At 47.8% G+C, this 13,917-nt stretch overlaps 2 protein-coding genes across 2 annotated transcripts in view; both read left to right on the forward strand.

Moving 5' to 3' along the window:
- The window catches only part of LOC126561974 (dynein axonemal intermediate chain 3-like), a 216,142-nt gene that overhangs the window by 189,958 nt on the left and 12,267 nt on the right, over positions 1 to 13,917 (forward strand). The gene's annotated exons all lie outside the window — the stretch shown is intronic.
- On the forward strand, positions 4,919 to 10,576 carry LOC126557810 (branched-chain-amino-acid aminotransferase, cytosolic). Its single transcript, XM_050213709.1, has 7 exons — positions 4,919 to 4,959; positions 8,506 to 8,730; positions 9,150 to 9,359; positions 9,437 to 9,667; positions 9,757 to 10,060; positions 10,135 to 10,289; positions 10,365 to 10,576. The coding sequence occupies exons 1-7, from the start codon at positions 4,942 to 4,944 to the stop codon at positions 10,551 to 10,553; spliced, it is 1,332 nt and encodes a 443-aa protein (XP_050069666.1). The 5' UTR covers positions 4,919 to 4,941; the 3' UTR covers positions 10,554 to 10,576.

Here is a 13,917-nt window from a genome sequence, read left to right on the forward strand (position 1 = left end):
AGCGAGGCTTCAAGGTTGGTTGGACGGGTCAGATTTATGTACGTACGAAATTTTTGTCGGAGGCTACCTCAGGACGACCTAAGCCCCTTGGGTTAGGCGTCAGCGAATTGGGGTTCCTAGCATCATCCGTAACGTATTGCCAGCTGGCTCAGGAAGCTATCGCACAGGCATCGGTAGTGGTTGCTGTTTACTGCTTTCCATCTTAGTTGTTTGCCTCCTGTTGCAGATCTCATCGTACCATACTGTGCGTCATGTGTGTGCGCAAGCTGCTGCTGGTTGCGAAGGATGCTGCACGTCACAGCGTTTTTGCGCTAACCCGCTAGATGTGCAAAACATGGACCTAGCGAGAACTAGCGTTCAATGCCATTTGCATTAAGCTATTGTACGCCCCGATTGACTCGGATGCGTTGGAAATTGCAGTTTGAGAGGTTGGACACTGTCCAGCATATCTGAACAACTTGCCCAATGTCCAATGTGGTCTCGTTAGAATTGAACCCGGGTGTGGGGAAAGTCCGGTCTATTCCTGCTAGGCTTGTGATTAACAGATTAGAAGTCCATTGTGCAGTGCTCGGACGGAAGTTGACAAACAAAACCTATCGCCAATACGTCAGCGAGTTCTGGAAATCGATTTTGCAGTCGCGTACGCCGTAATGTCGGATGAGGCGACTCGTCTGCAACGCATAGTCATCACGGGCTTACCACGAGTTGCTGCCGTAACGCTGCAGAGCGTTACTGCGCGTTATTTACATGCTGTTTGTGTCCGAAACAGTTGTTTACGTATGGCAGCTCTCGTGCGCATACTTGAACCTGTACGGTTTTACGCTGTTTTCCTTTTTTGATGATGAAACAATTACATTCTATTGGTGGTGTTTGTTTAGGTCATCTTGTTTTTAACAACTAGCGTAATATGTGGGACAATACGCCAGGAAGGTAAAGGGTTGGAAGATGCAACAGATGCTAGAATTAACTCAACGTACGCGTGCGAGTCACATTCTGGGGCAGGCCTGTCACATGTGGCACCAAACGCATAGGCTTTCCACGTAACCAGATAATCAAGGCCTTACGCCAGATCCAGATCAGGTTTGATCGATAATGCCACCACTTACACTGCAACATTGTAGTCGAATAGAACGACATGAGTGGACGTGAAAGCCTACTGTTACCCTATTTATTATGTCTTCGCATCAAACATGATTTTGACTGATGGTAGATTCCAAATGTATGATTGTTTGCTGTTCCATACTATCAACATTCTTTTATCAACCATCAGCAATCGTGTATGCTGTGTTTAAAAATATGCCTCCAAAAACTGTTTACAGATGCGCGAAAAAATGCGCGATGCGACACACCCTCCGAATTTTCATATCAATTTACACTTGATTGTGAAATAAATTAGGAACTCTCACTGAAAGACACATCAGCACAAGGTATTTTTTGGTGGCGCAGCTGGATTAGCTAGATCCGCTGTAGAAGAAGAAAAAAAGCAAACACACCGTTGGCAAAGTAAACATCGGCGACCAGTGTTAAGGGCGTTAAAAAAAAAGCACACACATGCCATTTAGAAGGATCCATTTAGCGAACAATCGCGAACAAACAACAATAAAAATAGCAAAACACACATACACATACATAACGATACTCTAATAGAGATCACAAACTCAGGCCTCAGGAGACCCGCCGGCTTGCCAATCGGCTCAGGGGAGAATGTGTGCAGCAAAAGGGAAAATTTGCAACTCCCACCCTTTGACGTATCCCTCCCAGTGCATCGCCCTGGCACGTAGATGTACGTGGGAAGATCGGGGGAGTGGGCAAGGGGTTGTGTTATGCTCCGCCACGTTGGCCAAGGGTTGGTGGTGGTCTAATTAGAGGGCGTGAAGTGGCGTGAAGCATTTGTCCTTCCCTGGCGTCTCACTGATCATCCACCTCACTCGTCTAGCTGCACCAGCGCTGGACGAGAATCTGGATGCTCGATCAACAACTCAATTTATCCCACTTTGCTCGCAACAATGTTGTGCGCCGTTGTTTACGGTGTTAGGTTCGCTGTTGTTTGTTACCAATGTCTAGGTTGATTGGTTAGAGAAGGAGGGCGAATTACCCAAATTGCAATACGTTGTCGTTTACGTGGCGATCACACATCACAACAAACCATTAGCAACAGTAGGGCAGGTGCGCGTATGGTGCGCAAAACAGTGGGTCCGTTAGTTCTTGTGTTGGCATTATGAACTTTTGAGAGGGCTGGGTCCTACCATTTCTGACTTACTGGACTTAAGTTCTAGTTCATTCAGCCAACAAGTAGCAGAATACCTGGATAATCAATCAATGAGGACACTCTTCTCCAGAGGCAGATTTAGTCCCTTGGAGGCCCTAAGCGGAATGGAAGTTGGGGACCCCTTATCACATTGAATCGGCTAACCGAGGAGTGGTTCTTTGCGACCTTCTTACCAGCTTTTCTGACTTTCTTACCAGCTCGGGGCCCCGCGCGGCCGCTCACGCCGCGTACTGTAAAATCCGCCACTGCCCACTCTTAAGTGTGTCCTTCTTTTGCACAATACCATCTGCCGTAACCTTATAAATGCTTGAAGTACGAACAATATGAACGATCTTCCTAACATGTCAAATGTGCGCAAATTCATCTCCTTTTGCCTCGTACAGTTAAAGCATTGATAGATTGGGACCCAGCTCTGCTGGTACCATGCGTCAGCACATCTTTGGATGCCGCACCACACATAAACATCCCCAAGTACGTCACCCGAAAATTGACGTTTTAGATTGCGATTCCGATTTGCCGCATGCAACACGCCAAAAAGGAAAGAAAAAACGCAAATCGCAACCTACGTACAATATCTTCTAATTAAACTGAACCAAAAAAACACGCATACAGGAGATCGTCCGATGTTCGGGTTTCGATGACTTGCCAGCGGTCAAAAAATGCGTGTTATCAGCGATCCCGCTCCCCATGCTTGCGCCCGTGTGTGTGTTTGCTTCCAGCAGATCGTACACTAAACATCCGAAGGTTGTTTTGTGCCAAATCGGTTGCCGAAAATACCTCTCCCGTGCACGCACACCACACATCGTACTACGCACTTAGGCGTCGACGGGTCGTGTTCGGTCGCGTCCGCGACGTTTGCCGAGTGCGTCGGCTCGTTCGGCCAAAAAGCGGGGACTCAGCATCGGGGGCTGAAGAGGCGCGAGCCGACACATGCGAGCAGTAATCGCCCATCCTGTTTACGCACCCCGCTAAAATGCTTCCCCAAATGATAATGTGGCTGGCCTCAATGTACGCATAGACAGGCGAGCACGAACACCAACGTGGAAGGCCGCCAAAACTTGCAAACTTCAGCAGATTTTTTTGTGCGCACTCTCTCTCTCTCTCTTTCGCTCATTCCAGCGCCATCGGCAATAGGGGTTAATTTCTGTTCTGTTCTGTTCCCGTTTTAAAGTCCCTTTTTTATCGGGGTGGGCAAAAAAACCCCCAAAACTCCCAACCGCGAATCTCGCACCCTTCTTCCATTCTTCATCCTGATAGGTGCATATTTCTTGGTATGGATGGTAGCCTCACAAACACACAGAGACAAACCACACCACTTCCTTGTCTCCCTCATCCCTCCTTCACTGCTTCAGCATACCAACCCGATTCGATCGTTCGATCGTGTCAGAAAACACTGCCGGCATCTAGAGCACTTGCCGCCTGCTTAGAGTAGTGGTAGTAGTGATGGTGGTGGCAACGTTGATTACGCGCCTGTTGCCAGTAACGTGCAACATCGTTGCGGAGAATTTGCCACGAGGAAGGGAAGGGATGAGAGGGGGGGGGGGTGGCAGGTAGTGGGAAACGCCGCGGAGGAGGAGAGCGCGAAAGGAGATCACCCCGAGGAGCCCGAGAAGCCGGACACTTTTTATTCCCGCGACAAGCGCGAAGGCCCGTCAGTGTCGAATAGCTTCTTCAGGAGTGCACAGCAAACACAACAGAACAAACAGTACGAGCACCTTTTTAGCGAGTCCTCCCCTGTTATTATTGCAACGGAAACGGAAGCTCACCAACAAGCAACAAGCCAACGGTGCCCACAGTGTTGTGTTTTACAGAAAGGCATTTTGAAGCTATAAGAGATACAGTGTCAGCAATATACTAGTATCTACTTAGTGTATCCTACAGAAAGAGAAAAGGAGAGCTTTTTCGTAAAAAAAAGGTACGAAGATCCTGCCAAGGATGTTACTGTTGTATGTCAATACAAAATAATAAAAAAAACACACACACACACATAGTACCGATTGCATGTCGTGGATATCTAAAGAAATAGGAGGAGCTTACATTACATTCACTCAAAACGACCTAATGTATCCGTTATCTGACATTTGAGGTTACACGAATATTGATGCCCCTGGCCAACAGCAGTTCCGTAGTATGCCTTTTCTTTTGAGTACTTACTCAATTGATCGATGTGTAGTAGCAGCTGTCAAAATGTAGTTTCTGTCATACTTAGCATCAACTTTGGTAGCTACCGAGTTCGTGCTGATTACGTTGCATACAAAAGGCACAAGTGAGAATCCGTGTACCACAGGATTCACTTGTCAGGATAGCATTTCGGTGACAGCAGTGTAGCTTTCTAGTACGTGCTCGATGTCGGTACTTTGGTCGTGAAATGTGTCCATGTTTTGTGCCTAAGTTGCTTAGTGCTGTGTGTAATTGTCGGTGTCCTCTGTGGTTTTGTGCCTACTACTATGTGATTTTATCTGTGCCTGTGTGGTGTGCCGATGTGTGGGTGTGTGTGTGTCGATTTTGAACCTCATCTCATCATCATCTCAACCCGTTCCAGCTTTCGTTTAGGTTCAGGCAAAGCAACCCTATCGTATCGTAAACAAGGATTCCGCGGCTAGAAGCACGCTTCATCCTCAACAGTCACACAACCGAACAGCAGCAACAACAACAACAACAACAGTATCAAGATGGTCCTGCGGAGCAAGGTGAGCACTTCGTTTCGGAATTCTCAATTCCACTGTTTACAAGTCCTGTACATTAACATTCACCCAAAAGTGGCTTCGTGTGCGACCCTGTGTGTGTTTTGGAGAGAGGTTGATTAGGTTACAGAGACTTTGCGACATGTAGATTTCTTTCATCTCCTATAAGAAAAACATGTTTGTGGTGTTGTAACTAGTTCATTAGAAATAGGAAAAGAATTTGTTCCCTCCAGATGCGACAAAGCGCGAAATAAAATCGCGCCAAGTCATCGCCACGTTTTGCGCCAACAGTTCAGCTAAAATTGTTTGAACAATTTTTTTTTTTCTTTAATGTGTTCGAGTGAGCGAACCAATCCCCGCGCCAATATTGTGTGGACATTCGAGAACGATCAAGATACGGAGCGACAACAGCTACTCTCGTCGAAGATTCTGGAGACGCAATCGCGCTCTGCCCCGAAAAATTTCATAGACGTGGTACGAAGTTGGGCCGCGCTGGCGAAACGTCACAACAGCTTTAAATGGTTCCCCCTTCCATTTGTCGCCGTCGCTACTCGTTTGCTATCATGCGGCACCGTTGGAGGCTCGACCTCAGTGGACAGGTTTCACTTTTGCGAGTTTCCGATAGGCAAGCTGGAACGATGTTTTGCCTCTCTTCCGTGTGTATGGTCCGGTTGAGCACGGTACCCGTGCTAGCTGGAAATGTTGGCATTTACGCTCGGTGTTTGTACAATTCAAAAAAAGGTGTGGACAACATCGCCAGGAACAAGGGGGATCCTGGTTGATCTGGAAATCGGGTTTATTTGAGGGCCGCTATCATGGCGGACGCGGAAAAAAAGCCGGTAGTCCTTCGAATCAGGTCGAAGGACACTGCACCGTGTGGACGAGTGTTACAATCGTGCATCAACTCTAGTTCCACTACGTCAATGTGTATACGTCACGATGACACACCAGGAAGAGTTCATCGTACGTCGTGAAGGACGCCTCGGTGTGAATTAGTTAGATCGAGCCCGACCGGACCCAACTCACTCACCAATAGCTGGACCACGTGTAAAAGCCAACCGCTGTTGATGCTATCTGCCGCGTATGCACATAAAGGGTGGCTTGGGGTATGCTTTGCATAATTGACAGGGCCCCGTTTTGCTATACCGTACCAAACGTGCCAAGGGCGATGAAGGCGAAATTGGAAAATTGATCTATTTGTACAGCCCGACAGTTTATAGCGGCAGAATGGTAGCGGTGTTTTGCCATCTATCTTGCAGCAACACGCTGGCAGCACTGCGACCGGACCGCGACTATAAGACCTTCGCATTTTTAATTGCTGAGTCCGGGTTCTTGGTCCAGTTCCCGCCGATGATGTTTGACCTCCAGACAGCCGTCCACCGTGCCCGTTTCGGTCGAACCGGTAGGGTTTGCGCGTTTGCAACTGCTCCACAAACACCCACGGTCACCTCCCACAATGCAGGACTGGCACCGTCTGCACTTCACTTTTGTCACGCCGCTTTGCCTTCGCCGGTCCCACAGTACGGGACCGGGTTGAAAGGTAATTTAATTCGCGATCATTCGCTCACCCCGTCCACATGCCACGCTGGTAAAGTTGTCTTGTCATGTCGAGTGGTTAGCGGCGTGCTTGGTATACTATTATAGCTGCTGCACTGCTGCACTTCTACGGGTCCGGATCTCCCTGTTTGATGCCCTTAATTAGAGTGCATGGTAACTTGCTTTCGAGTGCATGAACCTGCGTAGTTGAGCGCTAAACGGGAGCTCACCTGTTGTCAACAATCAACGCCACACAATGGCGCCCCAACAGATCAACTCGTGGAGGCCTGTCCTGGTCGCGCATACAGCATCAGACGCATCAATCAAACCATAAGAACCTGGCCGCTATCGCGCCAGAATTTAGCGCGCTGTACGAGCCAAATGAGGTACCATCCTGCATGCTAAAAAGACATGCAAGGTGACGAAGACAATGACGAGGCTCAGCTCAAGCAAAGTCTGGCGAGGTTCTTTGTTACGGACACCACCAACTCTTACTAGCTTATCGTTATTCCACCACCACTGACCTTGTCGCAGTGGTGTATGTCGCAGGTTTGCCGAGTGCTCCCTGTGCCCTGTAATGTCCTTTTTCTTCATAAAAGGGATTGAGACCTATCGGGACGTCATGCAGCAAGCGTCATTTCGGGCACAACAACACACTAGCATAGCACATGACAGATCCTGACGCGATGCGAAGAGTAAACCGCACGGTCCTGCCCTTGATGATGTCCGTACCGTACACCACGCGAATGACGTCGGCATCTTTCAATCAATTTCCGATTGCAATTTCATCATGCTCCATTATCACGCGAGTCCCTTGGCAACCGGGAAACCGAGCGTGTTCCAATCGTTCCTTCCGATCCTCTGTGCGTCCTCCGATTGGGTTGACATGTAGCGCCGCTGTTCGCGCGTCCTGCACCTCTCACCGTTCCGGAGTGAGCGGCGCAGTGCAAGTCCAGCAAGAACAGCGAAAAATAATAAAACAGTGTGGCATCGTGAGGCGATTTCTGTTTTAACGATCGGAATGTATGTACAACAAATGATTATAGCGCATCGGCAAGGTAAACAGCGTTTCGTGCATCCGTGGCAAAATAATAATGATTGATAAGCGTACGGTTGGTGTGCGGTGTTGTGGCTGCCTTATCTGCCGCTGATATGGATGCCTGTGGGGGTTGGGTGCCGATTTCGCTGTTGCTTGTTTTCGCTACTCAATTAATCAACACCACTGTTTGTGTATGCGTTGGGAAGAAATAGAGTAGTATTCTCCACCAAAACTTGCATTAATCGATACAAAGGAGACGAATCTTAAAAGTGCCTCCTGAATGTGGTTGTGTTTGCTCAGGTGAAGTTTGCTGACGTACAGTACAGATTCATTCAGGTAACAGCAACACAAAATAGGCTCAACCATGCTTGAAATCTTGAAGCCGAAGGAAAATTAAGGAATAAGAAGACAGGAAAAATAGCTTAAAACCGGATCATACGTCACGGGGAGGGTCATAACTCAATGTCACTACTAAGCCTGTACTTTGTAGGTACTAGGTACTTTCCCATTATCGAAAAATTGCAGGACAGAACCAGAAATGACCACTCCAAAAAAAAAAACACCTTCCTTTGTTTCATCCCTCACTACCCAACGTCTTCTGCTTTGGGAAGTCCCATCCAATCAGGTGATCAGATGATAAGCAACGAGTTTGTGCTCAAAAGGGCGACGATGCTGCGGTGTAAAACATTTATGGCTACCGCGTCAGCAAACACGCCTTTGCAAACCCTAAAAAAATGAAACAGATAACGGCAGCACGTTAACGAGGGCAAACGTGAGTTGTTGGTTTTTTTCCCTTTCCATTTATTTTTTGGCTCATGGCTATTCCCCTATCCTGCTTAATCTTTTACCACAGACGAGAAAATAATTGACGCAAATATTGTGACCACTGTGCTGCGGTTTGCAGCAAAGCAGGCGTTTAGTTTTTCTTTTTTCAATGTTCTAATCTAACGACCTCTTTACTTTTCTATCTTCTACAGAACCTGGTCCGTTACGTGTTCCAGAACCAGCACAAGCTTATCCAGCAGCTGCTCGTACAGGGTGGACCGGTGCGCGCGTGCAGCGGCCACGGCGCTACGCAGCAGCAGGCCCAGCTGCGCGTGGAGGAAGATGACAATTTCCCGAAGATTGCCGAGGTGCCACCGCTAGCAGCACCGTTCCCGATGACCCTCGAGCATGCAGCCGACGTGGGCGAACAGTTCAAGGTACGGCATTCAGCGCCACCGCGAAATGATGTGCTGGTCGGTGGGTCTTGCATCAGCAGGGTGCCAACCATGCAGTGCGGTGTAACTGCTTTTGTGCACCTCACCGGTTCAGTAATTGATTGCGTCGCAGAAATACGGGGTAATCCCCCCCCCCTCCCTTCCCTCTTTCTCCCCCCCCCTCCTTCTCGTGCCGGGTCGTTTTCCTGGAGAGGCCACCCGAAAGGGGTCAATGAAATTCCGTCACACGGTGCTTTAGCGCATGCAAATGCGTTGCGACTGGTGTGTACGAACCAAGCGCACCCTGAACTTGAACCCTATGCGTGCAAGATTTTTTTTAATTTTTCACTACACCGGAACTCAGTGACGACGACTGATTGATGATTCCTAATATCATTCCTCCGACTATTCTCGTATTACAGTATTCCGATCTCAGTGTTCGGCTGGCAGCGCCCCATCAGCTAAACCCCAAACCGGACGTTGACGATCTGGCATTCGGGAAGTACTTCACCGACCACATGCTCAAGGTGCCGTACCACCGCAGGCTGGGCGGTTGGCAAAAGCCCGAAATTACACCGATGGAAAACCTCAACCTACATCCGGCGGCAAAGGTGTTCCACTACGCGATCGAGGTATGGTAGCCGTAACAGATTCGGGCCCATTTACAACATCGCACCCTAACACGGTATGAATTCTATTTTTCGTACAGCTGTTCGAAGGCATGAAGGCGTACCGTGGCTATGACGGGAAGATTCGTCTATTCCGGCCAGAAATGAATATGGCTCGCATGAATGTTACCGCCTACCGGTCCGGTCTGCCCACGTTCGAGGGTGAGGAGCTAATCAAAGCCATGGCCCGGTTGGTCATGATCGATTCGGAATGGGTACCACACACCGAATCTGCCAGTCTCTACATCCGCCCGACCCTGATCGGTATTGAGGTAGGTGTCCTTCTCCGCACAATTGCGTCGTCAGGAACTCTTGATCTGAATGTTTGATTTTGCATTATTTTCTTCTCTGCACACCACAGCCAACGCTAGGCGTTGCATCGTCCGATTCTGCCCTACTCTACACCATCCTATCGCCGGTCGGACCTTACTTCAAGCCAGGCGCAAAGGGACTGAAACTGTACGCAGAGCCGAAGTACACTCGTGCCTGGCCCGGTGGTGTCGGTGACCGTAAGGTTGGTTCCAACTACGGACCTACAATCCACGTACAGCAGGAAGCACTACGAAACGGTTGCCACCAGGTACTATGGCTGTACGGTGACGATCACCAGCTGACTGAGGTGGGCGTCATGAACATCTTCATGCTGTACATGAAGGAGAACGGAGGTACGTATGGATTCTTCAACTACAGCCTCTTCGACAAAACTGTCTAACATCATATCTCTCTTTACCGTCAACAGAGCGTGAACTGCTAACACCACCACTAAACGGTCTCATCCTGCCCGGCATCACGCGCGACTCCATCATCCGCCTGTGTCACCAGTGGGGCGAGTTTTCGGTACGCGAGCAAAAGTTCACCATGCCGGAGATTAAGAAGCTCTCTAAAGAGGGACGGGTAAGTGTTTTTCAAACTCTGTCTACTTCTGTACCGAGCACTAACTGTCACGATTCCGCTCGTCTTTTCGTTTAGCTACTGGAACTGTTTGGTGCTGGAACGGCCGCCGTTATTAGCCCGATCGAGCAAATCTCGTACCTGGGCGAAGACATCCACGTGCCAACGGAAAGCCACGACAATCCGGTGTACCGACGGTTGTACAACACCCTCACCGACATCCAGTACGGCAAGCTGGAACATCCGTGGGCTTATGTCATAGACTGAGGTGTCTTGCTTGGTTAGCAATACGTCCGGGCACGTCCCCCTTACATCCTGTGGGGTTTTATGCGTCGTAGCTTGTAGTTATCACCCGACAGCAGTCGTTGGAAGGTGTGCCGATCCCTTCATCTCTTGCCGTTACTCCCGTGCTCTCCTGCACTAAACTCCATGTTTGAAACATTCCATTCGCTGTTAAGACTACACTAACCTTTAAACTATCCTCTCTGTACATAGCTATGTTTTTTCGTAGTAGAATTTACTCGTTGAGTCTCTCTCGTGCGTATACGACACACATTACACAGAGTGTTCTCGCCTTCTTCTATCCCGCACAATCCTTCCGCATGATATTGGGTCAAGCGCGACCTGTGCCATTGCCATACACTCCATAATCCTTGCGAAGTTCGTCTTCCTACCTCCTCCCAAACCAGGTTAAACCTGCAGCCGAAGAGCTTTAGGCGCTGTGAACGGCTGTTAGTAGCGATGTCCTGCAAAATTACTTGTGATAGCGACGTGTTAAAACTATAGAAAGAGCTAAGAGAGAGAAAGAGAGAGAGAGAGAGAGAGAGAGAGAGAGAAAGAGAGAGAGAGAGTGCGATAGCTCATTCCTTGCTAAGGTTGGTACTGTATGTCTAGGATACGCTTAGTACCAAAACGCCTTAGTTGTAGATTAGGCTAGATGGTTAAGAGTAGGTACGTCACAGTTACAAACGCCACCGGTAGTACACGATGCAAGTGTACTATCAACCACTCCCGAGCGCCTCCGTAAAGGCATCACGATCCCGGTTTTCTCTGTCCTTTTTTTCTGCAAACTCCACCATTTTTTGTTTTTTGTGACCCATAAAGGTGGCGCTAAGTACACCACGGCGAAACGAGTGACATCTTCTTGATGCCAACGGAGAGGCTGCTCTGCAGAAATAGGAAAAAAAGAAACGGGTGGATTGATTCTTCCTGTTGTGGGTTTTTTTTTTGGCTGGCAAAGTGCATTTACTAGTACTGTAAGGTAGGGTTTTCCGTTTGTTTTTTGTTGTATTTATAAATGCAGTGCGCGCTGTGTACAAACTATCCTCATGCAGCCCCCAATCCATTCAGGATTCTGATTCGTTGGCGCTTGTTTGGGCAGTACAGTTTGCTAGGTGACGGTTAAAGATGGTCGATGCGTACAAATAAGCTTCCCATAAGCTATACCCTCACGCTCGCAGAAGTGTTTCTCATTGCCGCGTCCCGGAAGCACACACAGTGACCAATTGGGCGTTCGATCTATAACGAGCACCTGCTTCTAAAGTAAGGCTATCCACGTAGATACAGTGAACTGTTCCTGTGAGATTAAGTCTTTTTTTGGTTTTGAGCCATCACCTAATATAACCATTGAGGTTCTTTGGGACGATTTATACGGTCGTGTACCCCTAAAAACACTCACCCGTATAGCAAATGGTCCCGCCGGTAGGCGCTGGCCGGGATGTATGGTTTTCTCTTGTGATAGGGCCTTCCTTAGGTATTTTAATTTTTTTATTTTAGGATTATTGTTTTTTGTCTCGTCTTAGTTGTTCCCTGCTACGACTCTGGGCCGTAGCAATAAACAGATTTTATTTTTCTTGCTTAGAAAAGAAATTTGTCGTACAAAGGAAGAAGAAAAGTGCATTTCCCGAATAGTTGGTTCTTTTGTACATATAGCGAAAAAGAACCAATAGCTTGCTGGTTTTGGGCAGAAGAGGCATGCTTCGTGAAAATTAAAAAAGCCCATCTTCACCGGTGAGCTTGGTAATGATGGATCGAACATGCCTAACCAGGCCGCCTTAGTCCAGTCATGTCTCACCCCCATGTCTACGTCCTGTAGGTCGAGCCGAGCAGCCTGGACCGAGCAGCCGATTCTACCGCAAGCATAAGAATATTCCATAGGATTAGCGTCTAGTGTTTTACATCGAAAGTGTCATAAATCACTAAGCGTATAGCGTGTTAAAAGTAAACCGAAAATGATAAATAAATTGATTGTGTTATATACCTTCTAGCTGATGTGCCGTTACTGTTGATTTTGAATTTAAATATTCCATTCCGAACATTTGTAAGGTTCCGATGGGGAAGGGTTTTATCCCGTTGTTTACCGATAGATGGCGTTAACTTCGGGCTTATGCAGTGCATGGAAAAGTTATATTTTATGTAGCGTGACTGTGAAGTAGTTCTTAAGCAATGTATGAACAAAAAATTATCCAAAGACTCATACAACTTGCTTCAACTTGTTCAACTTGCAGAGCGATAGGAAACCCTGCTCCTTTTCTAAGCAATCCGGTAGTTAGATAAGTGAGGTCGTAAACAGTTGCAGCATCAACTATCATTTACCTAATTGAAATGTGCCTGACGTGTACGCTCAATCATGTTAAATCATACCCATCGTCACTGTCTCTAGCAGCTGGGCCGCGTTTATCAAGATCCGGCGATTACCGCTCCTGACAACAAGAAGCCCACCACCGTACAGCGATAGTCTGTTTCACTCGCATCCCTATCAACCAGGTTTGACCCGAGCCGTAGTAGAGCGAATTGCCGTTAATGGTCACTATCAGACCACGAACCCACTTATCAGCCGTGCCCTCTGCCTGTCAAAACCAGAGCGAAGGGGTCTGAAATTTTTGAATAACGTAAACAGTGTAATGCTCTGTTTTTTTTCCTGTTGCATGTGTGTACACAATAGGCACGATGATAGCGACAAACTCACCTGTCAGACAATTTAACCATTGTCTTACTAAAAGATCTACCCGAGATATTACACAATGTCATCTGTATTAGGTTTGGTAGCGTTAAAGAGGGTTATTTAATTTTCGAATCGGAAAACAATGTCTTGAGGTATTATGTTTGTACAGCTGAAGAAGGAGTTGGGAGTTGCTCTAGAAGGTTCTAGATGTGTGCGTCACTGAACTTCACGCTTTTTTCTCTGCTCATCTTTTTAGAGATGTATTGAAAGCCATTTAGCATACTCATCAGTAGCTGATCTAACGGTAGAGTGGAATATGCAATCGCCTAGAGCCTCAGCAACTGCTTGGAAACAAGGGATCTAGTGAAAGCTGCCCCGCAGCGATTTGAGGTAGTAGCTTCATAGTAAGGGCCACGTATTGTGCGCCCTTTATAAGGGGATGAGGGCCTCTTATGTGTTAAGAACCTCCTCAAACGGAAAAGAGACCCCCTCCCTCTAGTCAGCACTTTTGATGTAAATATGGGACATAGGCTCCAACATAGAAGCCACCTATGGTATCCTAGGTCTTGATCGGGCACTACCGGTGAGTTAAAGGATGTGCAAGGCGAGAGTGGTAGATCAATCTAGGGGCGGATATCCGAAGATCCTTGCGGGATTGGGAGGCCTTGCCGTCTAGAAAAAAAAAGC

Source organism: Anopheles maculipalpis, chromosome X (assembly GCF_943734695.1).
Source record: "Anopheles maculipalpis chromosome X, idAnoMacuDA_375_x, whole genome shotgun sequence".
Lineage (NCBI taxonomy): Eukaryota > Metazoa > Arthropoda > Insecta > Diptera > Culicidae > Anopheles > Anopheles maculipalpis.

Coding starts and splice junctions, on each gene's coding strand:
- LOC126557810 (XM_050213709.1), top strand. Junction 8,731..9,149: donor ACGTGGGCGAACAGTTCAAG/GTACGGCATTCA, acceptor CTCGTATTACAG/TATTCCGATCTCAGTGTTCG. Junction 10,061..10,134: donor GTACATGAAGGAGAACGGAG/GTACGTATGGAT, acceptor TACCGTCAACAG/AGCGTGAACTGCTAACACCA.